Raw genomic sequence first — 23,508 nt, 5'->3', positions numbered from 1 at the left:
TCATATACCATAATTTATTTAGCCATTCTCCAATTGATGGGCATCCATTCAATTTCCAGTTTCTAGCCACTATAAAAAGGGATTCCACAAACATTTTTGGACATCTCTCTTAAGCCAAAGACCCCTCAAGACAGTGAGATTATAATTTTATGCCCTTCATAGAGCAGATGTTCCTGAGGATGGCGATCCACTCTGGTTCACAATTCCTAAGATCATGAATATCACAATGAGAGACCGGGTTATATTATTACAATGAGGATCTTGGGGTGACTTGGATCACCCAAATCTTGGTCACAGAGCTTTATCAGTTTCCATATGACCTGTCTGACAAAAGGGAAAATCAACGCTTCTCAGACATGAATAAACCTTTTGAGCAGGAATACACCTATTAACCCAAACTTAGAATTTCTTTTACTATCGAATGGGATGTTAGTCTGGGTAAATCCCTACCTAAAATTTCCCACACTGGTTGGTTTCTGGGTGAGGAAATAGAAAAGGAGAAACTCCTTGGTCCTAATTCTATAATTAGTTATTAAATTTTAAAAAATGAAATTATCATTTCTCACAACCTAGAGTTGATTTGGAAAGTTCAGGGAATAAATGGTTTCAATTTTACAACCATCTCTCTATTCAGCACATGCGGGGCCTCCAGCTCCTTGGTCACCCACATACAGTATAGGATAACAACTTAAATCCTACAGGGGATAAAACACCAGAGACTAGAGTCAGGAAAACCTGAGTTCAAACGTGTCAGTAAAACCTTAGTGGGTGTGTGGCTCTGGACAAATTCACTGTTTGCCTCAGTTATCTCATCTGTAAAAATGGGGATTATAACAGCACCTATCTCCCTGTAAGGATCAAATGAAATAATAGCTATTAAGTGCTTAGCACAGTGCCTGGCACATGGTAGCCTCTAAATAAATGTTGCTAGATATTTCTGTATGTACTTTTCACAAAACAAATATAACCTGGGTTGGAAGCCCAGAGCACAGACCTTTCCCTAATATTATGTCTCCAGAGCTTAACCCAGCTCTCCTTACTCTGGTCTCTGTTCTAGGTCCTGAGCACCCATATCCAGGCATTTCCCACCAGGCTCTATAGCCCAGCTTCCTAACTGTGTCGCAATACCATCGTAACTGGATGTGGGGGTTGCAAAATCATCACTTATTATCAGTAAATGTTTGATATGTATTTGATATGTATTTGATTTTTATTTGTATTTTATATATCTTGGGTCATGTCAAAATTTCTCGAGCAAAAAAAAAAAAGGGGAGGGAGTCATTAGTGGAAAAAAATTGAAGAAGCCCAGATCATTCAGAAGCACCCCTTCTAGAAATCATCAGACTCAGAGTTTTCTCCCAATCGCAGCTCTAACCAGGAAGTCACACTGCACAAAACAGCACTAGCTCCACCTATTCCAGCAAATTTAACAGCAAATCCCAAAACTTCTGGAGAGGAAGTCTTTTCAAGGAAGAACTTCGACAAGCACGGAAGCCTGACACTACAGAACAAGTGAGTACATTGGGGTTTTTAATTAACTTTTTTAATATTGTAAATTTAAATTTTTAATTTAAAAAACATGCCTTTTACAATTTAGCCCAACTTTCCTTTCCTTTTACAGACATTTACACACTCCCTTCGAATATTCAAACCCAAACAATCCTTTTTGTTCCATGCCTCTTCAGCCTGTGCACAGATAGTTTCTATCCCTGGAATGCCCTCTCACCTCCCCTCTACCCCTTAAAATTCCTAGTGTCCATCAAGGTTCAAGCAGCACCTTCCATATGAATGTTTTGCTGATCCCCACCCTCCCCAGCTTGCTCTATTTTCAAAAACAAATTTATATTTTTTCATACATCCCCCCACAGAATAGAATGTAAACTTCTTAAATACAAGAACCATTTCCTTTTCATTTTTCATACCCCGAGCACATGGCAGATTCTTAAGTTCTAGTTGATGGATTGCAAGTGAGAGAGGGCGATAGCTCTGGGAGTGGAGAAAAAGGGGTGCATTTGAAAGATGCCCCATGGAGGTGTTTGTTGTTCAATCATGTCTGACTTTTCCTAATCCGATGTGGAGTTTTTTGTTTTCTTTTGGCAGTAAATAAGGAAGAGGGAAAAGTTGAAGATGACTACTAGGTTGTGAACTGGGACTCCATGCCCTTAACAAAAAGAAGTTCAGAAGAAGGGTGAGTTTGGGAGAAGAGAATGAGTTCTGTTGGGACCTGTTGAGTTTGAGATGTCTAGGAGTTATTTGGCAAAGAAATAGGTGATGATGGGAAGGAAGGCAGCTTACATTTAGAAAATGAATGGAGATAAGAATGGGGATCTTTTCCATAGAGATAATAGAATCTGATAGGCTCACCAAAAGGGATAGCATTGAGGAGAAGAGAGAGGCTCCCAAAACATAGCCCATGTCCAGTGTATAGTTAGTCCATGATCCAGGACCAAGGCCAGAATGTATATGATTTCTCACTGCCATGTGCCTCTAGAGATATGATCTCCATCAATGAGCTGCCCGAGAACGTCCTCCTGGAGCTGTTCTCCCTGATACCAGCCCGGGAGCTGCTGAGGCACTGCCGGCCAGTCTGCAGCCTGTGGAGGGACCTCATCGACCTGGTGTCCCTGTGGAAACGCAAGTGCCAGCGGGAGGGCTTCATCTCTGAGAACTGGGACCAGCCAGTGGCCGACTGGAAGATTTTCTACTTTCTCTGCAGTCTCCGGAGGAACCTGATCCTCAACCCCTGTGCTGAAGGTGGGTCTTGTTAGCTGGTGCAAGTTCTGCTTCTTGCAGGGAGCTCCAGAACCTGCTGGACTTCATTCTTGGTCTACTTCATTCTTCTCCTTTCTGTTTCTTTCCAACAAAAAGTTCAAATTACTCTTCTGGTCTCTGACTTCTTATCTTTTCCTCTCCTAGGGGTTAGAATGACTCATACCCGGGCTTCCTGTTTTAACTATAACTCAAAAAACTCAAAAGCCCACAATTTTATAAGAGACAGATATAGAAAAAGAGCCAAAACGCTTTTTAATAAAAGTTACATGTAAATGATTTGATGAATCCCAATGCAGCCATCCCCTCCTTTTGCATCTTTGAGCTGCTTTGAATCAGGTCCACTAAGTACATTTATTTGAGGTGATAGTTTTCTGTCAGTCCTCATAACTATCTCAAGTTGATTTACTTTCACAAATGTCATTTTTCTTCCCCTTTCAGTAACCAGATTGTTCATATTTTAAAAAGGCAATGTTTTACATCTAATCAAAAAGATCAGAAAGTCCATTGGTCTCCCATTCTGAGTCATATCACCAATATCATTCCAGGAGCTCTCAGCTAAAGGGGCTTGGTCTCCTACATATCATGAAACACTGACTTTTCAATCCCCCAGGCATTCTTCCCAGAATCCTGAGTCAGGAGGAGCCTGTCCCTCTTAACAGGGCTGTAGGCATGAAAAGTGCATTGTGGGTGACTTCATTCCCAACCTGAGTACATCCAGACATAAGTCCATGGCCATAGGTAAGAAGGGATTCGGTCCCAAGTCAACATCACTGCTAACTCAGGTTGTCACATATGGCCCGCTGCTTGTCATTCGAGCAATAACTTAACCTCAGAGCATGCTTTCTCCCACTGAAATATGTCAGCTGCTTGGATCATCTCATTCATGAATGAGAATTCTCTTAAGTGAAAATAATGTGCAATTCTCCCATGTGGCCCTAGAGGATGCCTAGGGGTTAGAATGACTCATACCCGGGCTTCCTGTTTTAATTATAACTTGAAAAACTCAAAAATCCACAATTTTATAAGAGACAGATATAGAAAAAGAAAGAGCCAAAACACTTTTTAATAAAAGTTACCTGTAAATGATTTGATGGATCCCAATAGAGCCATCCCCTTCTTTTGCATTTTTAAGCTGCTTTGAATCAGGTCCACTAAGTACATTTATTTGAGGTGAGAGTTTTCTGACCGTCTGACTGAAATGATTGAACACACACATGGTTCTCCCAACCCAATCACCTAAAGCAGACTCTGTTTGGTTCCTATCGTAAGAACAGTAATTTGTCCTTTTCTCAAAGAGTAGTCATGTATATTCTAGCCTGAAGCTGCAGTGTTAGCTTTATTCTAGATTAGGAGTTCTTAACCTGGGGTCCACAGACCTAGCTAGGGATTGATTCCAATGGGTTTATGTACATAGATGAGAAAAACAATTATATCTTCATTTTTCTATAACTTTTAATTGCAGTCTAGCATTTCTTCCAATTATGAATGTAGGCAACATTTATCTGAGAAGAGTCTCACACACACATAGACTAAGAACCACTGGAGGGTCCAATTAAGTCCTGCCAAAGTGCAAGTCAAGGCTTTGAGTTGTCTCATTCCCATGCTGTGTCCTTGGAATTGTGGCTTGAGCACAGATAAACCAAGGGAGATATCACTAGAATAATGATCCTTTCTTTTTACTTGCAATTCCCTTGGAGCAAAAATTTTTCTGTCATGGGATAAAGGATCAGAGTTCTTGGTTTTCAGTAGCAGCCATTTTTGTGGTTAAAACTGCATCTGGTTACAAAGCTTTTCTGTAGTTTCTTTGTTATGGGGTGGGGTTGTTTGGGTTTTTTTTCCCCCAGTTTCAACTTTGGAACGGAATTTAAGAAAAGCAGAAGGGAAAGATAATGATTTACACATCAAAGAACAAATGGGAGAAAGAAAAGAGTTCTATCAGGCAAGATAGGAAATCATCAGGCTAACATCTGAACATCCGGGGCCATCTCCAGTCCACCTGATCTCTATCTGGCCACTGGACCTAGATGGTTCCGGAGGGGAAAGTGAGGCTGGTGACATTGAATAGCCTTCCCTCACTTCAATCCAATTCATTTTCATGTCACAACATCACCTCCCTGTTGTCAGGGTCCGAAGAACAAACAACCACCTTCATCTCAAGCTTGAATTTGCAGACTTGACCTAGTGATGTGATATGCTCATATTAAGTAAATTATGGTTTAGTTAAACCAGAAATTATCTTATGACACTATCTAAAGTCTTTGCGTAAGTTAGTTAAGAACATCAAATTCATACAATTCTGTAGTTTCTTTGTGACTGCTTTGGCGGCTCCTTTGATAGCTGGGCAAGCTTCAACCTGTCCTGAAAACTGTATACTAAAAAAAGGACATACTCTCAACTACAGCATTTAGTTATTTGAATAAAATTAACCCATATATTAACAAAAGAAATCCGTTATATATGTTACTTACTTTGTCTATCCGACATGATGTAGCTGATAGATACCACAATGTTGTTGTCACTTTTCAGTCATGTCTGACTCTCCATGATCCCACTGGGGTTTTCTTGGCAGAGATACTGCAGTGATTTGTCATTTCTTTCTCCAACTCCTTTTACAGAGGAGGAAACTGAGGCAAACAGGGTTATATGATTTGCCCAGGGTCACACAGCTAATAAGTGTCTGAGGTCAGCTTTGAACTCAGGGCTTCCTGAGTCTAGACCTGAAATTCTATCCATTGTGCCACCTAATTATAAGACTATCCTGTACTAATTTGAACAAAGAAAGTTTTAATTTCTTTACATCCTTTTTTCTTCTAGTTCTTGACTCTGATGAAACTAAACTGATTGTTGCAAGTCCCACAATTGCATTTTTTCTTTGCTTTGATGGAGCCAGTTGATGATCATTAGAGATCAGCTATGTGGTATAGTGTCATCTGGCCTGAACCTGATGTCAGAAAGATTCTTCTTCAGGTACTTTCTAGCTGTGTGACTCTGGGCAAGTCACTTATGCTATTAGCCCCTCATTTGTCTCATCTATAAAACGAGACTAATAATAGCATCCGTCTCCCAGAGTTGTGAGGGTCTGGTAGGATGAATCTTAAAATAGATAAAAATTTCAGCTCTTAGTAGAAGCAGTAGACATTTTTTTCTCAAATTCATTGCAAAATTTTGCTGCTGGGTGGTAAGAAGTGAAACTTTCAGGTTTACTTGCACAAGTTTTTCTTTGGACATAAAATATTTTCCAAGATTTTGAGGTCTGAGATAAGAGATGACTGGATAGAGAGAAGGCAATTTTAAGACACATTGTGGAAGAAAGATCCATCGGGTTTTGCTTGTGGAGTTCTGAAAGACTTGTTCTTTTTCTAGAGGGGTTCAAATTTTGGAAACTTGATGAGAACCATGGAAATAGGTGGAAAGTGGAAAAAATACCTAGAGACCAAGGGACCGAATTTCCAGACTTCCAGGTCAAGAAATGCTTTGTTACCTCCTTTAAGTAAGAAGAATTTTGATTTAAATGGGCTATGGAAGGGGAGTGGGACCTGGCTGACCAGGGCAGGCTACACTCCGTGGTGGGGGTGGGAGGGAGCCGAGGAACAATACTTAACTCTTCCAGGGATGGCCTCGACAAAGTGAATGTTCATTTCCCCCCTTCTTCAAAGGATGGAAATGAGAACACAAAACATTGTCTGATGCATAGTGGGAGTCATAAATGCATGTCAACTGCTCTCCTGCTCTCCAAATCCCAGAAATTGGATCCTCTTCCCCTGAAACATGAGTAAATTGCTTGGGAATTGAGTCAAAGGCCCTCCTATCTCATTCATTGAGAAGAAATTTACCAAAGCCTGAAATAAAAATCTTAGCATCACAGGATTCCATGCTGAAAGAAACTTTAGAGAGCACTTAGTCTATTGCCTTCATATTACATATTAACAAATTAAGGTCCATGAGAGAGGTAGGAACTATCATATTATATTAACATTGCAATTATATTAATTAATTATAATATATTTTTATAATATTATTAATAATACATATTATATTTATAATTATAATAGATAATTATATAATAGATATCATTCATATAATATATTATATAAATATTTAAGTATATTTATATAATATATTATATATAATTTTATATATTATATTTATAATTATATAATAATTTTATTATATAATTAATAATTAATATTAACTATTTTATATCATTATTAACATATATTAATATTATATATAATATAATTATATTAATTAATGTATTATGTTAATATTGCAATATTAATATAAAAAGAAATATTTAAAAATCAGTTCAGCAAAATTAGCTATTTATCAACTGTGTCAACATCAATTATCTATCAACTGAGTCTAATGGGGTATACAATGTTCCACAGTCATTGCCCCCCACCTTTGCCCTCCAAAAAGAATTCATTATATATTCTTTATATATTTACCTGTAGATATTATCCAGTCTCCCTTGAGAGGTAGGCCCCTTTGAGATCAGGGACCATTCTCACTTTTGTCTTTATATCCCCCATCTTTATGTAATACAATGCCTGGTACACAGTGGGTGCTTAATGAATGCTTGTTGCTAGATTGATACTGAAAGAAATTTATCATAGGTACATATATTTAGATCTGGGAGGTTATTTTAGAAGTCATTTAGTCAAGTCCTTTCATTTTTATAGATGAAGAAATTGAGACCTGAAGGGGATAGCTGATATGCTAGTAAATGTGTGATCTTGGGCAGTTCACTGACTTATCTGAATTTCAGTTTCTCCATCTGTAACATAGACAATAAAATAATAACACTCAAACTACTAACTTCAAAGGGTTATTTTAAGCTCAGATGAGCAAAGTAATGTGGTTTCCTTGGTACAATTGCTGCATAGAGAAAAGAATTAAATCTGTACTTTCATCAGTATAAATAATTTATCTTCCCATATTATCAGCACTTTCTCTGCAACTCAGAGTCTTTGAATGTTGACAAGAGCACTTGAAGGGTGAAGGAATTTGCACAAGGTCAGACAGTCTGAATCACTAGAATAAAAGTCGTTCTGGTTCCAAGGCTAGCTCCCTATATATTGTCTCTGCTGTAGCCTGATCAATTATTGTTATTAAACAATTTCCAGAAATCTGTGAAAAGACAGAGGGAAAGGAGAAAAGGGATTCAAGATCAACTTCTTTGAGTAGGCTCCTTCCTGGAGACTTGTGAGGAGAGATGAATATAGTTGGAGGGGTGGGGAGTGAGAAACAGAAAAAGAGAGAGGGTGAGAAACAGAGACAGAGGATGAGAAATAGACAAAGAGACAAAAGAGTGAGAGATAGACAGAGAAACAGAATAGACAGAGACAGACAATGAGAAACAAAGAGAGAGAATGAGAAACAGAGAAAAAGAGATAAACAATGAGAAACAGAAGAGATAGAGAGACAGAATGAGAAACAGAAAGAATGAGAACACAGACAGAGAGTGAGAAACAGAGACACGGAGAGTGAGAAACAAAGACAGAGAGAATGAGAAAGAAATAGAGAGACAAAGAGTGAAAAGCAGTGATAGAGACAGTGAGAAATAGAAACAGAGGGTGAGAAACAAAGAGAGACAGAGAAATAAAAGAGATAGAGAGACAGAATGAGAACACAGAGAGACAAAGTAAGAGACAGAGTGAGAAACAGAGACACAGAGAGAGTGAGAAACAAAGACAGAATGAGAGAGATAGAGAGACAAAGAGTGAAAAGCAGCTCTAGAGACAATGGGAAATAGAAACTGAGAGAGATAGAAACAGAAGAGATAGAGACAATAAGAAACAGAGACAGAAAGTGAGAGAGACAGAGAGAGAGTGAGAAGCAGAGAGACAAAGACAGAAACAGACAGAGTGAGAAACAGAAGACAGAAATAGAGAGTGAGAGAGAGAGAGAGAGACAGAGGCAGAGATAGAGAAACAAAGACAGAAACAGAACAGAGAGTGAGAAACAGAGACAGACATTCAGAGAGTGGGACCTCATGACCATTGCTGAGAAAGTGATAGGAGAGAGGATTATAACTCTTAAGTCTGACTGAGAATCAATCCATCATATGACAAGAGAAATGATTATTAAATAACAAAATCCTGGGAAGATCCCTGATCCTTTCCAAAAAATTTACCCCATCTAAACCAATTTATCTAGGTGGAGTCATTGCCCCACTCAATTAGAGAACCTTACAAAGAATTTAATGTAAGATGAATTCTGACCCATTGTGTTCCACTCAGCCAGGTTTGATTGAGCAAAGGTGGACCACGTTTTTGTCTAGATTCCCCTAGGTGAGGGTAGTCTGGGTGAGAGAGAAGTTTCTTTGCTTAAGATTGAATGTCAAGTCCTCCAATCCCTCACTGGAATAAGCCCATCTCTCATTATAATAGTCATTCTTTTCATTAAGAGTTAACTAGTCAGAGTTGATTGCCACTCTCTGTACCCATTCTTCCAAGGGCATAAAAACAGGGAGTGACTGCAAGAGGAGTCTTTGGCCTTCAAGAGTGCCACTGATTCCTTTTATTAATTATCTACTTGCATGATTAATAAAATGGTTAATTACTCAGAAATTTTGTCTTCCCAATGGGGAAGGGCACAGCGCATTCCTGAACAGACCTGGAGCTGAAAACTTTCCTATGTCTCCCTAGTTCCTGCCTTAAGTCTCAGCTGGTGGACCTGAAAGCTAAGGGGTATTGGAAGGAATTGATGGACAAGGTGAAGCCAGACATTGTGATAAAGGACTGGTAAGTGAGGCTGGAGTCTGGGGGAAAAGAGGACCTTCTCACTCCTGGAAGCAACTTCATCCTCACCATAACCTTGTGAAGAAATAGAATTTCTCATTTTTTAGATAGGGGATCTAAAGACTTATTCAAGGTCACACAAGATATCAGTGACAAGGTTAGAGATGCACTAGAAAGAAGGCTGGACTTAGACTCACGGGTCCTCAGTTTCAATGATGCTCTACCACTTGCTACCTCTTAGATCTTGGGCATCTCACTACTACACCACTCCGGTCCTCAGTTTCTGTGAAAATGAGTGGGTTGAATTTAAGTGTCCTTCCAGCTCTGGTGCTATTCTTCATCATTTCCCTCTCCCCATTACTCTCCCACCCACAGGTTTGCAGCCAGAAGTGACTGTGGCTGCATGTACCGTATCCGTGTGAAACTGTTGTCAGCTACCAAGGAGGTCTTAGCTGAATTTAATCCAGCCCCTGTTTACATCGAGCAGTGGAGTGATGCTGAATGGCAAGAGGTCAGGGAATCGTGGGGGAAAGGGAGGGATACATGGCAGTCAAGGGTGGGAGAAGGGATGCTGCTCACTGCTTTCCCGTTTCAGCTCCTCCAGCAAAGCTTCTGGTTTGCCCACCAAGGTGATACATCAGAACAATTTTGAAAGTTACATGCTGAACTTATCATATATTTTAAAAAGAAAAGCAAACTTTACATAAGAAACCCTTATAATTTCATGTACAGTCTTCATATAAATATAAATATTACTATATAAATGGAAATACCCATTTCAAAGATAGTGGAAAGAACAATGAATTTGACATAAGTTTAAATCCCAATTTTCCACTTGCTACCTATTTGCAAATCCCCATTATCTGTTGGTTCCAAAGAAATGGACATGATAAATTCATGCTAGGGTTTGCCACTAATAAATGACTAACTAGTTCTCTGGCTTCTCACAGATTTCCTATACATTCTCCAATTACCCTTCAAGAGTTCGCTACATCCACTTCCAGCATGGAGGCAAAGATACTCAGTGCTGGGCTGGCTGGTATGGCCCAAGTGTCACCAACAGTAGCATCACCATCGGCCCGGAGGTCGCTAGGAAATCCAATCCTGCATGAGGGAAGGACTTTCGGCCTTAAGATCCTTTCAGCAAAACTGAGGACATCAGTTAGGAATGGCAAAACAAATTGTACCTATATATAATGGAACATCACTCTACTATAAGTAGGGATGAATATGAAAAATTCAGGGACTTATATGAGCTGATTCAGGGTGACGCTTCATAGCTGTGTGGCCTTGTATCAGAAAGTTACTTAACCTCTAATTTTGGATAGGAGTATAGTTCATGACCAATTACAGACAAAAAGGGACATGGAAAGTAAAATGGACAATTTTTATGACATTAAATTAAAATATTTTGCATAAACAAAACCAATGCAGCCAAAATAAGAAAACCAGGGAAATAGAAGGGAAATTTTATAGCAAGTTTTTCTGATACAGGTCTCATTTCTGAAATATATAGGGCAGATATCTACTAGCTATGTGACCCTGGGCAAGTCACAATAGCAATTGCCTTGAAAAGGAAGAAAAAGAAAATCTGAAACATAGGAAACTGAACCATATCTATAAAAATAAGGACCATTTCCCAATTGCTAAATGGTCAAATGATATAAGCAGGCAATTTTCAAAAGAATAAATTAAAGCTATCAGTAGCAATATGAAAAAATATTCTTAATCATTAATAAAGAATTGCAAATTAAAAACCATTCTGAAGTACTCTTTCACACCTATCAAATTAGCCAAAAATAAAAATGAGAAATGTTGGAGGGGATGAGATAAAAATAGGTTACTAATGCATTGTTGGTGGAGCTATGAATTAGCCCAAGCATTCTGGAGAACAATTTGGAACTGTATCCAAAGGACTATAAAATTGTGCATTCCCTTTGAACCCAGTAATAGCACTACTAGTTCTATACCCCAAAGAGATTTAAAAAAAAAAAAAAAAAAGGAAAGGGATCCATATATACAAAAATATTTATAGCAGATCATTTTTTGGTGGCAAAGAACCAGAAACTGAGGTGATGCCCATCAATTAGGAACTGACCAGACATGTTATTGTATATGATTGTGATAGAATGCTTTTGTCTATAAGAAATGATGGAGACAGTTTCAGAAAAATCTGGGAAGACTTCTATGAAATCATGTAAAGTGAGCAGAACTAGAATATTGTACAATATTGTAATGAAAATCAACTGAAAAAACATAGCAATTACAATCAATATAATGATCCACAATTCCAAAGAATCATGATGAAAAACACTATTACCTTCAGAGATAGAGAGCACCTTTCAGTGCTGTCTGGAAATTTTTTTTTCTATTTATTTTTTTGACTTTCTCTTCTCCCACTCCAACATGACTAATGTGGAAACATGTTTTGCATGATTTAGTGTATATAATATGCATTGTATTTCCTTTTTTTAAAAATAGTTTTTTGTTTACAGAACATATACATGTGTAATTTTCAACATTGTCCCTTGCAATCACTTTTGTTCCAACTTTTCCCTTCCCTCCCTCCACCCCCTCCTCTAGATGGCAGGCAGTCTCATACATAGTAAACATATTAAAGTATATCTTAAATGCAATATGTGTGTACAGAGCTGCACAGTTCTCTTGTTGCACAAGAAAAATCGATTCAGAAAGGTAAAAATAACTTGGGAAGAAAAACAAAAAATGCATTGCATTTCTTGCCTTCTCAGTGGGTAGGAGAAAGGATGAAAGAGGAGAGAGAATTTGGAATGCAAAAATAATTTTTTAAAATAAATTAAAATCTAATTGTTTAAATTTTAATTTATTTTTAAAAGAGAAATTAAAAGAAATTATTTTTTAAACAAAACAAAACAAAAAGAAAGACTGGGAATACTACCAACTTTGCAAAAAATCACAGAGATGGATAAAACACTGGGAACAGCTTTGGGAATTAGACTTCCTTAGAGTCTGCTGCTGGAGCCAGAAGGAACTGAAACCAAACTCAGGTTGAAGACATTTTTATCTCTCAGCTTCCCAACTTTAGTTTTCAATAATCACTTTTTATATAAAGTCAATCTGGAGTTAGTTTAGAGGAGGAGGAGGGCAGGAGATGGAAGGTTCCTAGCCTTCCAGCCACATCCAGCTCTCTTGCTCCAGTTATAGAGGAGTTCACTTTGGTCACTGATATATAGTGTACAGCTTTACCCGTACAAGCTACTCTTGTCCCAAAGAGCTCAAGAGCACCCGAGAAAATGGGGTCCCTGGTTTCTTCAGTCACTTTCCACCTCAAGATTCCTTCCTGGAGGCCAAATTCCAACTGCCAGACCAAGGAATAGGTAGAACGGGATGCTATAGGTTGCAGGGCCCAGCATCTCACTGACCTTTAAAAAGTCTAAGGTCAACACACCCTATGACTCCTTCAATACTCAGCAATATCTCCTCTTTTTAGTTCATAATGTCCAACTTTATCACCTAATCCAGATCCAATTCGCAAAATGTGCCCTCTTCTTCCAGTGTTGGGTTCATAACCTTTCTCTTCCCCAACTTCTGTCCTGATACTAAGAGATCTCAATGTATATATAGATGCTCCCTCACATCCACTATCTTCTCAGATACACTTCCTCTTCTACCAATCACGAAGGACGTATGTTTGAGCTTGCCATCACCCACAAGTGCTAAACTTCCATGATCAAGATTTCTGAAATTGCTGTTTCACCACAGCATTTTTGTCAGTTACCATTTCTTCTCTCCCTAGCATTATTCATCATCTTCATCGTTAAGTCCATTCCCTCCACCTCTCTAATTTTTCCCCAGATCATCATTCCCGCACCTGGCTATGTTCTCCTTCCTTCCCTATCTCCATGTCTTGATCAACCAACTCAGTCCTACACTATCCTCTGCTATCAAATCCTTAGTTCTATCTCTAGTCATACTTTATCATATCCCAGTCAAGAGGAATTATTATACAGTACATTAATAACCAAGATTAAATCGAGATCCAGGCTTTTCTCTTCCTCTTTAAGGAAACTTTCTCTGTCTCTGGAGGATTACACTGGCTGATGAGATATTAGCCCTCAAGGAACATGCTCTTCAGTTTTGGGTGGGACCCCTCCAGCTAGGAAATCTTATCTCTGTTTAAACAGAATGGGAAAGGGGTCAACAGTTCTTGTACTCTTCCATTAGAGTTTAAGGAGGACCCAGCTCCTGAAGGGGAAAACCAACCAGAATATGGTTAGTGATGGATTCAGTTGTCCTGATTACTGGAGGTGGCTGAGTTTCTTGATCAAATTTTATTTTCATCAGGAGGAGCTAAAGACATCAAGTTCACTTCCTTTTTAAATGTCCACCAGGACTGAGTTTCACCTGTCAAGGGAATTCCCTTTCAAAAGGGTTACTTTAAGGCTTTCAGGGTCTCCATTGGGCATTGATAGAAACCAAGAAAAACCACTGGCCATCAATTTATTATTAGCCAATTTAATGAATAAATTGTTAATTACCAGAAACTCTGTTTCTTGGGGGGTTTTCATTCTTCATATGACTCTGGATTATTTCTACCACCTATTACCACTCTAATTCATGGACTTCTGAATTAAGTAAAGAAAATCACAAAAACAAGGTGACTGGTCCACTACATATTTGTTTCTTTTCTTTTTTTTTTTAATCTTAATTGGGCCTTGACTACAGCCAAGAATTATAATAAGAACATAGATTTTTTTAAATTATCAAGAGCTTTCCAATATCTCATTTGATCTTCATGACATCCCTGGAAGGAAGGTGTTATTATTATCTCTATTTAACAGATGAGGAGACTGGGGAGATAGGTTAAGTGATATTCCAGGGTCACAGAGCTAGTAAGTAAATGAAGCTGGATTTAAATTAAGGTCCTCAACTCCAGGCTCATCATTTCTTCCACTGCTTCTTTGTATTCCATTATTCCACCTTCCATAGCAGCTAGGTGCCTTGAAATTAGGAAGACTCATCTTCCTGAATTCAAATCTGACCCCAGACACTAACTGTATGACCCTGGGCAGTCACCTCATCATTTTTGCCTCAGTTTTTTCATCTGTAAAATGAACTTCATTTGTAAAATCTATAAAAATGAAAAGGAAATGCAAAACCATTCCAGTATCTCTGCCAAGAAAATTCCATATAAATCAAAAAGAGTTGGACATGAATGAAACAGCTGAACAACAATAATCCCATCTTCCATAGTAGATATTTCAAACCTCATCTTTCTTCAAACTTCTTTATCTCTCTTTCACACACACACACACACACACACACACACACAACTAAGACCTCGCCTCATACTTCATCAAAAAGAAAAAAAAAATCAAGATCAGTTGCTGAAAGTTCCCTCTTCTACTCTTTTCATCTCACATCAATCAAATACCTTCTCTTGTAAATTCTTCACTATGGTCTCAAATGGCAATGTGGCTCTTCTATTTGCAAGACCAATCTGTTCTTACTTTTTTTTTTTCCCTGAGGCTACTGGGATTAAGTGACTTGCCCAGGGTCACACAGCTAGGAAGTGTTAAGTGTCTGAGGTCAAATTTGAACTCAGGTCCTCCTGACTTCAAGGCTGGTGCTCTATCCACTTCCACACCTAGCTACCCCTGCCCAACCCATTCTTAAGAAGCATTCACTGAATCCCATCATCTTTAACAGTGATTTCATTATTGTCAAGGGCACATCTCAGTTGAACTAGCTGCTAACCTTAGTGTCCCCCTCAACTCTTTACTTTCTACATACAGAATTGCTTGGTTTCCAAATCTTGGCACTTCTATCTTGCATGTGCCTTTCTTGTATGACTTCTTTCTCATACAAACTTAAATGGACTTACATTCTCTGGAGAACTCCTTTCTTATACAATGGCTGATGAGGGTTTGATCTAGGGCTGGAATGGGTCTGCGGTTCTTATCTCTCCAAAGTTCTATGGGCGGGTCCATAGCGAAAGAATTTCCCCTACTCAAAGCTGTGATAAGAAAGGCTTTATTGATTAGAAATAAACGCCAAGATGTCTTGGCAGGGCAAAATCAGCTTCCAGAAAGAAGTAATATTGCAAAGAAACATAATCTGAAAACTTTATACAGAAACAGAATAATAGAACAGGATAGGCAAAACTACTTAAGTTTATATCTGAAAAGGCCTTCTTGCTTCCAGAGGATGTGAGGCCATTGTATAAGAAAGGAGTCCTTCTCCAGACAATGTAAGTCCTTTTAAGTTTGTATAACGTTTTTATTGGTGATTACTGGGCTGTCTGGTTTTGTTCTCATCATCTTCATCCTGTTTGCCTCAGTTTTATCATTTACAAGATGAATTGAAAAAAGAAATGGCAAACCACTTGACATTGAGAGAGAGAGAGACAAAGACAGAGGAGGAAGGGAGGGAAAGAAGAAGGGAGGGAGGGAGAGAAAAGGAAGAAGAGAGAGAGGGAAAGAAGGAGAGAGAAAGGGAGGGAGGGAGAGAGAAAGAAGGCAAAAAGAAAGAAAGGAAGGAACAGAGAGAAGGAGAGAGGAAGAAAGAGGGAAAGAAAGAGAGGGGGAAGGAAGGAAGGAAGGAAGGAAGGAAGGAAGGAAGGAAGGAAGGAAGGAAGGAAGGAAGGAAGGAAGGAAGGAAGGAAGGAAGGAAGGAAAAGAAAATTCACATAAAAGAACGGTATCATCTCAGAACTAGAGAGAGAGATTCTGAAAGCCTGGAAAAGAGCAAGCCTGAAATTCTAGCTAACCTCTGAGGAACAAAGGAAGGACCCGGCTGTGGCGGAGGAGCAAGGAGGGGCAGTCACTTCGTCTTCAGACGAGCAGAACGAGAGCAGCCCCCAGAAGTTGGGCGGGCTTTCTCTCCGCTTCCCCCCGTGGGTGGCTGTCTATCCACCACGTCCAGCATACTCCGCTGTTTCACGCCACCATCTCCAGAAACTGAATTTTACCTCAACCAGCAGGACACTGGGAGGGAAGATAACAGAGCTGTTTAGTTAGGCAGAGAGCCCAAATTCTGCCAAAATCGCAGGCATTTTCCTAACTGGGAGCTCAAAGCAATTACGTCTGAACTCCTGAAGCAGAGTAAGAGAGAAACACCTGGAACTCGGGGGCCGTTATATCTCCCCCAGGCTTAAAAACAGCTTATTATGCTCCGCGTCTTACTGGCGAGCGAAGGGGATTGCACTAAACGGTCCCATCTACCTCGGTTTCTAAGCTCCCGTGATCACTACCGCCAGAAAAGAGGCACCTGCTCTAGAATCCCGCTCGCCGTAAGCGTGGGAGGCGAGAGGCCAGTCCTCTCGCCGTGCAGAGGATGGAAAACTGCATTTCCCAGCTCCCTCGCGGAGTCCCAGTAACGGCAGCCGGCTGCGGGGGCGGGCTGGGAGCGGAGTGTTGACGGAAGTGGCCGAGGCCGGAGTCTCCGAGTGCCCGAGGAGAGTGCCGGGGCAGCCTTCTCCGGGCCGGCCCGAGCCCGCTGCGGAAGCCCAGGTTTCTGCCTCGCGGGAGCATGGCTGGGAAAGAGGCTGGGATCTGGTCTGCTGGGGAAAGTGGGGGGTGGGGGAGGGAAGGAGGAGCCGGGGGGCCGGGACTTCTGGGGCTCCTCCCCGGCCCGGAGCCGAGGGGGCCCTGCCGGAAGGGATGCGCAATGTTTGGGCGCAGCCTGCGGTCTCCCTGACACGCCTCTAGTCAGTTGATTTGCAGTCATCCCTGGGGGAAAGTCACCCGGAGCCCAGGCTGTCAGCCAGGCCGAGTTTAGCTTTGGCTCCTTGCGCGCTCTCGCTGCTGGAGGTAGGGGGTGAAGGGCATTGTCACCCGTCACCCAGAGGGAGCCGAGCCAAGGGATCCCCAGCGCTGGCTCTGGGAGACTGCTGAAGGGGGCTGGGAGAGAGGCTGGGGAAGATAAGATTTAGTTTCTCCCCTCCCCCACCTTGACTGCTGCGTTTCTGCGCTCTGCTTCTCCCTCTTATCTCCAGGTGCTCCACCCGTGTCCTAGGGAGAGATCGGAGTACCGAGACTGGGCTAATAATTACTTGCCCTTAGTGCTCACGGCCCAGAGGAACAGTAGCAGGACTAACCAGTCCCTCTGGGACTTGGCTTTGCCCTAGCTCCTGTGCAGCCCTCCAATTTATTCGTAGGCACGGAAAAGACCGATTTTATTATGAACCGGAACTGAAGAGGTAGCAGCAAAAGGAGAGTCTTTTTTGAAAGACTTTTGAAAAGCAAGCTGCCCTCCATCACCCGACAAGTGAGAACCGACTTGCATTACTTTTTAATTGTTGGAAGTGGCGAATGAAACGTTAGAACAGGAACGGACTTTAGAACAGAGAATGTCAAGGCCTGAAATGACTTCCGAACGCAGACTATCAGAGCTGGGGGGTAGCTTAGAACACCAATGCTGGCCTGAGAGAGCGTCTTTCTGTCCTCCTCATTTAACACATGAGGGAAGGGAGGACCAGATCAGGGAAGGGCTTTGCTTGGCAAGTAATGGCTTAGCCACTGATTCAATGATATAATAATAATGACAAGAACATCTTCTATAACACTTAAAGGTTTGCAAAGCACTTTGTAATCGATTCCATTTAATCTCTACAGCAATACTGTTGGGAAGTACCATTATTTTTAGAAGCAGCAGTGGGTGGTGCATTGGTTAGAGTCTTGTACCTGGAGTCAGGAAGTTGTTCAGGGATAGCTGGTTCTCTCTGACCTGATTGGCAAAGATACTGCAGTAGTCTGCCATTTCCATCTCAGGCTCATTTTACAGATGAGGAAACTGAGGCAAACAGAGTGGAGTGATTTGCCAGTCACTTAGCTAGTTATCGACTGAGATTAGATTTGAGTGTGGTAGATGATTCTTCCTCACTCCAGGTCTGACAGCCACCTACAACTGGGAGACAAGCATTTATTAAGTTCCTACTATATACCAGGAACTGTATTCTGCATTTAAAAAACAGTTCTTGATTTCAAGGATCATACATTCTTTTGGAATGTAGAATATATGCACATGTGGATTTTAAGCCCTGGATTAGGCAATATGTGTTTTCTTATGTATTTAGATAATTATAGAATTGATCTTTAAAAGGTATCAGGATGAAGGCGATATTGAAGTCAGACTTGGGTTTGACAGTTCATAGCTATGTGAAAATCACCTAACTGTTCTGAACTTAAATTTTCTAAATTCAGCCTCAAATACTTACTAGCTAAGTGATCCAGAGCAAGTCACTTAACATCTTAACAAGGTGCTTAGTACAATCCTTAGCACTTAATAAATGTTTGTTCCCCTTCCACTTTACTGTTGAGCAAATTGAGGCAGAAAGAGGTTAATCGACTTGCCAAATCTAGCTATATCTGAGGCTGGATTTGAACTCCTGACTTCAAGTCCAGTACTCTTTCTCCCCTCATTCCACCTAGTGCCAACTAACTTTTTCTATCACTAAGTAATATAAGAAAGGCAAATAAAATTTCTATACTCATGGAGTTAAATGATGGAGACAACAGGCTGACAATTAAGATACATCCAAAGTAAATTGGAAGTCATATCAGCAGAGAAGGCACTGGGAATTGGGAATGAGGGAAAGTAACACTAGAATGTTTTTCAGAATTTTTTACAAGAAACTTCTTATAGAAGGTAGAATTTAAACTAAATCTTGAAAGAGGCCAGGGAAGTCATAGAGACCAGGAGAGAAGGCATTCCAGGCCCAGTGTGAAGGCAACAAGTCGGGAAATGAAACATTGTTTACAAGAATCAACAAGAAAGGAATATTGGAGGGGAGTAAAGTGTTAAAAAAAAAAAAATAGAAAGATTGGGAAAGAGAAGGATTATGAAAGACTTTGTTGTTATTGGGTTTTTTAAATATTTTCCCCGAAGTTGCATATGAAGATACATGAAAGGTTTTGATTGCCAAACACAGGACTTTCTATTGGATCCTGGAGGCAATAGGGAGTCACTGGAGTTTATTGAATAGGGGAGTGCCATGGTTAATCCTTGTAGAAAAAGGTGAGCCATTCTGTAAAGTGGTCCTAGTCCAGAGCTCTCCCTCTTGTGCCAGTTGCTTCTTGTGGTTTAGTTAAGAATCTGTTCAGAATGACTTTTATGGAAATGTTTTGTACAATTTCCCATGTGCCTTCTCAGTGGCAATGAGGGTGGGGAAGGAGAAAGGGATAGAATCTGGAACTCAAAGTTCTAAAAACAAATGTAAAAAGTTGTTTTAGATGTAACCGGGAAAATAAAATGCTAATAAATTAGAGAAGCTGTTCAGAAAACTCAAATGAAGCTTTCAAAGCATTTTATGCTGCCCAATGTTTCAAACTCCACACTCTCCCTGTCCGTTTTCATGTTGTCAGATTCCAATTGCTTCCTCCCCTTCCCTGTTTAGACACTGCCTCCTTCCAAGCTTGTACAACTGTGGATGATTCCCCGTTGCTACTTCGGGCACCAGGGCCATGGCCTCCATCAATGAGCTGCCCGAGAACGTCCTCCTGGAGCTGTTCTCCCTGATACCAGCCCGGGAGCTGCTGAGGCACTGCCGGCCAGTCTGCAGCCTGTGGAGGGACCTCATCGACCTGGTGTCCCTGTGGAAACGCAAGTGCCAGAGGGAGGGCTTCGTCTCCGAGAACTGGGACCAGCCAGTGGCCGACTGGAAGATTTTCTACTTTCTCTGCAGTCTCCGGAGGAACCTGATCCGCAACCCCTGTGCTGAAGGTGGGTCTCCTTCCCTCTCACCTCTCCAAAGCTGTCTCATACTCTAGGCATGTAGACTCTATGGGAGCTGGGTAGCCCAATGCACTTGGAGTCAGAAAAGCCGCTTTAAGTCCCAGCTCTGAAAGTTTCCACCCATGTGATCATGGGCAAGTTACTTCCCTTGAAAGATGTCAGGCAAAGTAATATTGACATTAATAGTAACACAAAGAGGGTTGGGCATAGGGCTGGTGAAATAGACAGACAGGAACCCCACCCTTGTCACAAGCTTGACCTCAACAGCAGCAGCCTCTCTTGGGAACATCCTGTTTGTTACTTTGTAGCAGAGAGCTGTGTTTGTGCTTAGTCCTGCCCTACTCTTGAGGACCCTGTGGTCCATATTGTCCCCTGCTATTTCCTTCTCCAGTTAAGTGACTTGTCCAGGATCACACAGCTGGTGGGTGAGGGCTTTGCCGTCATAATCCCATCTAACCATTCTCTTCTCTAAATATCCCGTTTCCTCCCCATGACTCCAACATCCGGCTCCCTACCTGCCTCCCCCATGGAACTCAAGATTCTGCTGCTTCTTTTTCTAGAGGGGTTGGAATTTTGGAGAATTGATCAGAACGGAGGAGATAATTGGAAAGTGGAAGAAGCCCCTGGAGCTCATGGGAGAGACTTTCCAGATCCCAGAGTCAAGAAATACTTTGTTACCTCCTATCAGTAAGAGGAAGCCTGACTTGAGTGGGCTCTGGGGAGAGGGAGGGATCCGGGAGGATAAAGCCAACGAATCCCTGGGCAGAAGTAATAACAATTATAATAGCTAACATTTATATAGCACCTTCTTTTTTTTTTTTTTTTTTTTTTTTATTATATATATATATATATATATATATTTTATAATATTATCCCTTGTATTCATTTTTCCAAATTACCCCTCCTCCCTCTATTCCCTCCCCCCGACGACAGGCAATACCATACATTTTACATGTGTTACAATATAGTCTAGGTACAATACATGTGTGTGAATATCATTTTCTTGTTGCACAACAAACATTAGAATCCGAAGGTACATGCAACCTGGGCAGACAGATATTAGTGCTAACAATTCACATTCCCCTCCCAGTGTTTCTTCTCTGGGTGTAGCTACCCCTGTCCATCATTGATCAACTGGAAGTGAGTTGGATCTTCTTTATGTTGAAGATTTCCACTTCCATCAGAATACATCCTCATACAGTATTGTTGTTGAAGTGTACAGTGATCTTCTGGTTCTGCTCATTTCACTCAGCATCAGTTGGTTTAAGTCTCTCCAGGCCTCTCTGTATTCCTCCTGCTGGTCATTTCTTACAGAGCAATAATATTCCATAACCTTCATATACCACAATTTACCCAACCATTCTCCAACTGATGGACATCCATTCATCTTCCAGTTTCTAGCTACAACAAAAAGAGCTGCCACAAACATTTTGGCACATATATGTCTCTTTCCGCTCTTTAGTATTTCTTTGGGATATAATCCCAGTAGTAGCGCTGCTGGGTCAAAGGGTATGCACAGTTTGATAACTTTTTGGGCATAATTCCAGATTGCTCTCCAGAATGGCTGGATTCTTTCACAACTCCACCAGCAATGTATTAGTGTCCCAATTTCCCCACATCCCCTCCAACATTTGTCATTATTTGTTCCTGTCATCTTAGCCAATCTGACAGGTGTGTAGTGGTATCTCAGAGTGGTCTTAATTTGCATTTCTCTGATCAGTAGTGATTTGGAACACTCTTTCATGTGAGTGGATATAGTTTCAATTTCTTCCTCTGAGAATTGTCTGTTCATATCCTTTGATCATTTATCAATTGGAGAATGGTTCGGTTTCTTATAAATTATGGTCAGTTCTCTATATATTTTGGAAATGAGACCTTTGTCAGAACCTTTGTTTCTAAAAATATTTTCCCAATTTGTTACTTCCCTTCTAATCTTGTTTGCATTAGTATTATTTGTACAGAAACTTTTTAGTTTGATGTAATCAAAATCTTCTATTTTGTGATCAATAATGATCTCTAGTTCTCCTCTGGTCATAAATTCCTTCCTCCTCCACAAGTCTGAGAGGTAGATTATCCTCTGTTCCTCTAATCTATTTATTATCTCCCTCTTTATGCCTAAATCATGGACCCATTTTGATCTTATCTTGGTATATGGTATTAAGTGTGGATCCATATCTAATTTCTGCCATACTAATTTCCAGTTTTCCCAACAGTTTTTTCCGAATAATGAATTTTTATCCCTAATGTTGGAATCTTTGGGTTTGTCAAAGATTAGATTGCTATAGATGTACCCTTTTTTGTCCTTTGTATCTAATCTGTTCCACTGATCTACCGGTCTATTTCTTAGCCAATACCAAATGATTTTGGTGACTGCTGCTTATATAGCACCTTCTATGTGCTAGGTACTGAGCCACATACTTTGCAAATATTAAATCTATTCCCATTTTACAGATGAGGAAACTGAGGCAAATAGGGTAAAATGGCTTGTCCAGGATCACACAGCTAGTAAGAATCTGAGGCTGGATTTGAGCTCAGGGAGATGAGTCTTCCTGACTTCAGGCCTGGCACTGTATGCACTATGGCTGCCCTAAATTACCAATTCCTCATGTTTAAAGGAAGTCCTTAATTTCCAGGGAGGTAACCTAACTTCCCTACCTCATTCATCCATGATTCAGACAGATGCCGGGAGAGGGAGTCACAAGAGGGCCCCACATCTGGCATCCCTTGGCTGCATGGTGGGGTGGGTATCTGAAGATGCCAGGATGAGGAAGAAGCAGCACAGCTCTATATAGAGCAGACCTAGGCACAGCTGCCTTCTTATGTCTCCCCAGTACCTGCCTCAAGTCTCAGATGATAGACCTGAAAGCAGAGGGATATTGGAACGAACTGATGGACGTCGTGAGGCCGGACATCGTCGTCAAGGACTGGTGAGTGGGTCTGGAGCATACAGGGATGGGGACGCTGTCATACTCAGGCACTCCATCCTCACCGTGACCTTGTGAACAAGGCAAGGGAGGGTCATTTGGCCTGAAACCCTGGCAGGCACCCTATAACCACCCTGGCTTCCTATTGCCTCACCAATTTACTCTTCATTTGGCTGTCAAATGGATCATTGTGAAGTTCTCCTTACTCCTGTTAACTCCAGGATCAGATACAATCCTCTTCACATCCCCGCTCCAGATTTGACACTAGATCTGAACTGGGTTTCTCACTCTTCCCGTGACATGCCATCTTCCACTCCACTGCCTTTGTATAGGTTATCTCAGATATGGACCCTCCC

The 23,508-nt window shown here is 40.8% G+C and overlaps 2 protein-coding genes across 7 annotated transcripts in view; both read left to right on the top strand.

Moving 5' to 3' along the window:
* Positions 1–1,432: 1,432 nt before the first annotated feature.
* On the top strand, positions 1,433–11,272 carry LOC141564153 (F-box only protein 6-like). The gene is made up of 7 exons (XM_074306279.1): positions 1,433–1,512; positions 2,101–2,188; positions 2,492–2,754; positions 6,136–6,262; positions 9,423–9,518; positions 9,891–10,026; positions 10,466–11,272. The coding sequence occupies exons 2-7, from the start codon at positions 2,157–2,159 to the stop codon at positions 10,625–10,627; spliced, it is 816 nt and encodes a 271-aa protein (XP_074162380.1). The 5' UTR covers positions 1,433–1,512; positions 2,101–2,156; the 3' UTR covers positions 10,628–11,272.
* A 5,612-nt stretch (positions 11,273–16,884) lies between these two features.
* LOC141564150 (F-box only protein 6-like) overlaps positions 16,885–23,508 on the top strand; it is an 8,409-nt gene continuing 1,785 nt past the window's right edge. Inside the window, exons 1-5 of one of the 6 annotated variants that reach the window (XM_074306266.1) lie at positions 16,894–17,005; positions 17,491–17,762; positions 19,891–20,216; positions 20,789–20,915; positions 23,060–23,155. In XM_074306266.1, coding sequence (XP_074162367.1) covers positions 19,958–20,216; positions 20,789–20,915; positions 23,060–23,155 — 482 coding nt within the window. In that variant the 5' untranslated portion in view covers positions 16,894–17,005; positions 17,491–17,762; positions 19,891–19,957. The other 5 variants (XM_074306269.1, XM_074306267.1, XM_074306268.1 and 2 more) reach the window with 5 other exon arrangements.

This window comes from Sminthopsis crassicaudata, chromosome 3 (genome assembly GCF_048593235.1).
Source record: "Sminthopsis crassicaudata isolate SCR6 chromosome 3, ASM4859323v1, whole genome shotgun sequence".
NCBI classification, from domain to species: domain Eukaryota; kingdom Metazoa; phylum Chordata; class Mammalia; order Dasyuromorphia; family Dasyuridae; genus Sminthopsis; species Sminthopsis crassicaudata.
This window is presented reverse-complemented; position numbering and strand designations above follow the sequence as displayed.

What these genes read in the sequence shown, in the direction of transcription:
- LOC141564153 (XM_074306279.1), top strand. Translation starts at nt 2,157, where the DNA reads ATGCCCTTAACAAAAAGAAGTTCAGAAGAAGG. An exon ending in GACATTGTGATAAAGGACTG is followed by an intron (nt 9,519 to 9,890) that starts GTAAGTGAGGCT and finishes TCCCACCCACAG; the next exon opens with GTTTGCAGCCAGAAGTGACT. An exon ending in GTGATGCTGAATGGCAAGAG is followed by an intron (nt 10,027 to 10,465) that starts GTCAGGGAATCG and finishes GGCTTCTCACAG; the next exon opens with ATTTCCTATACATTCTCCAA.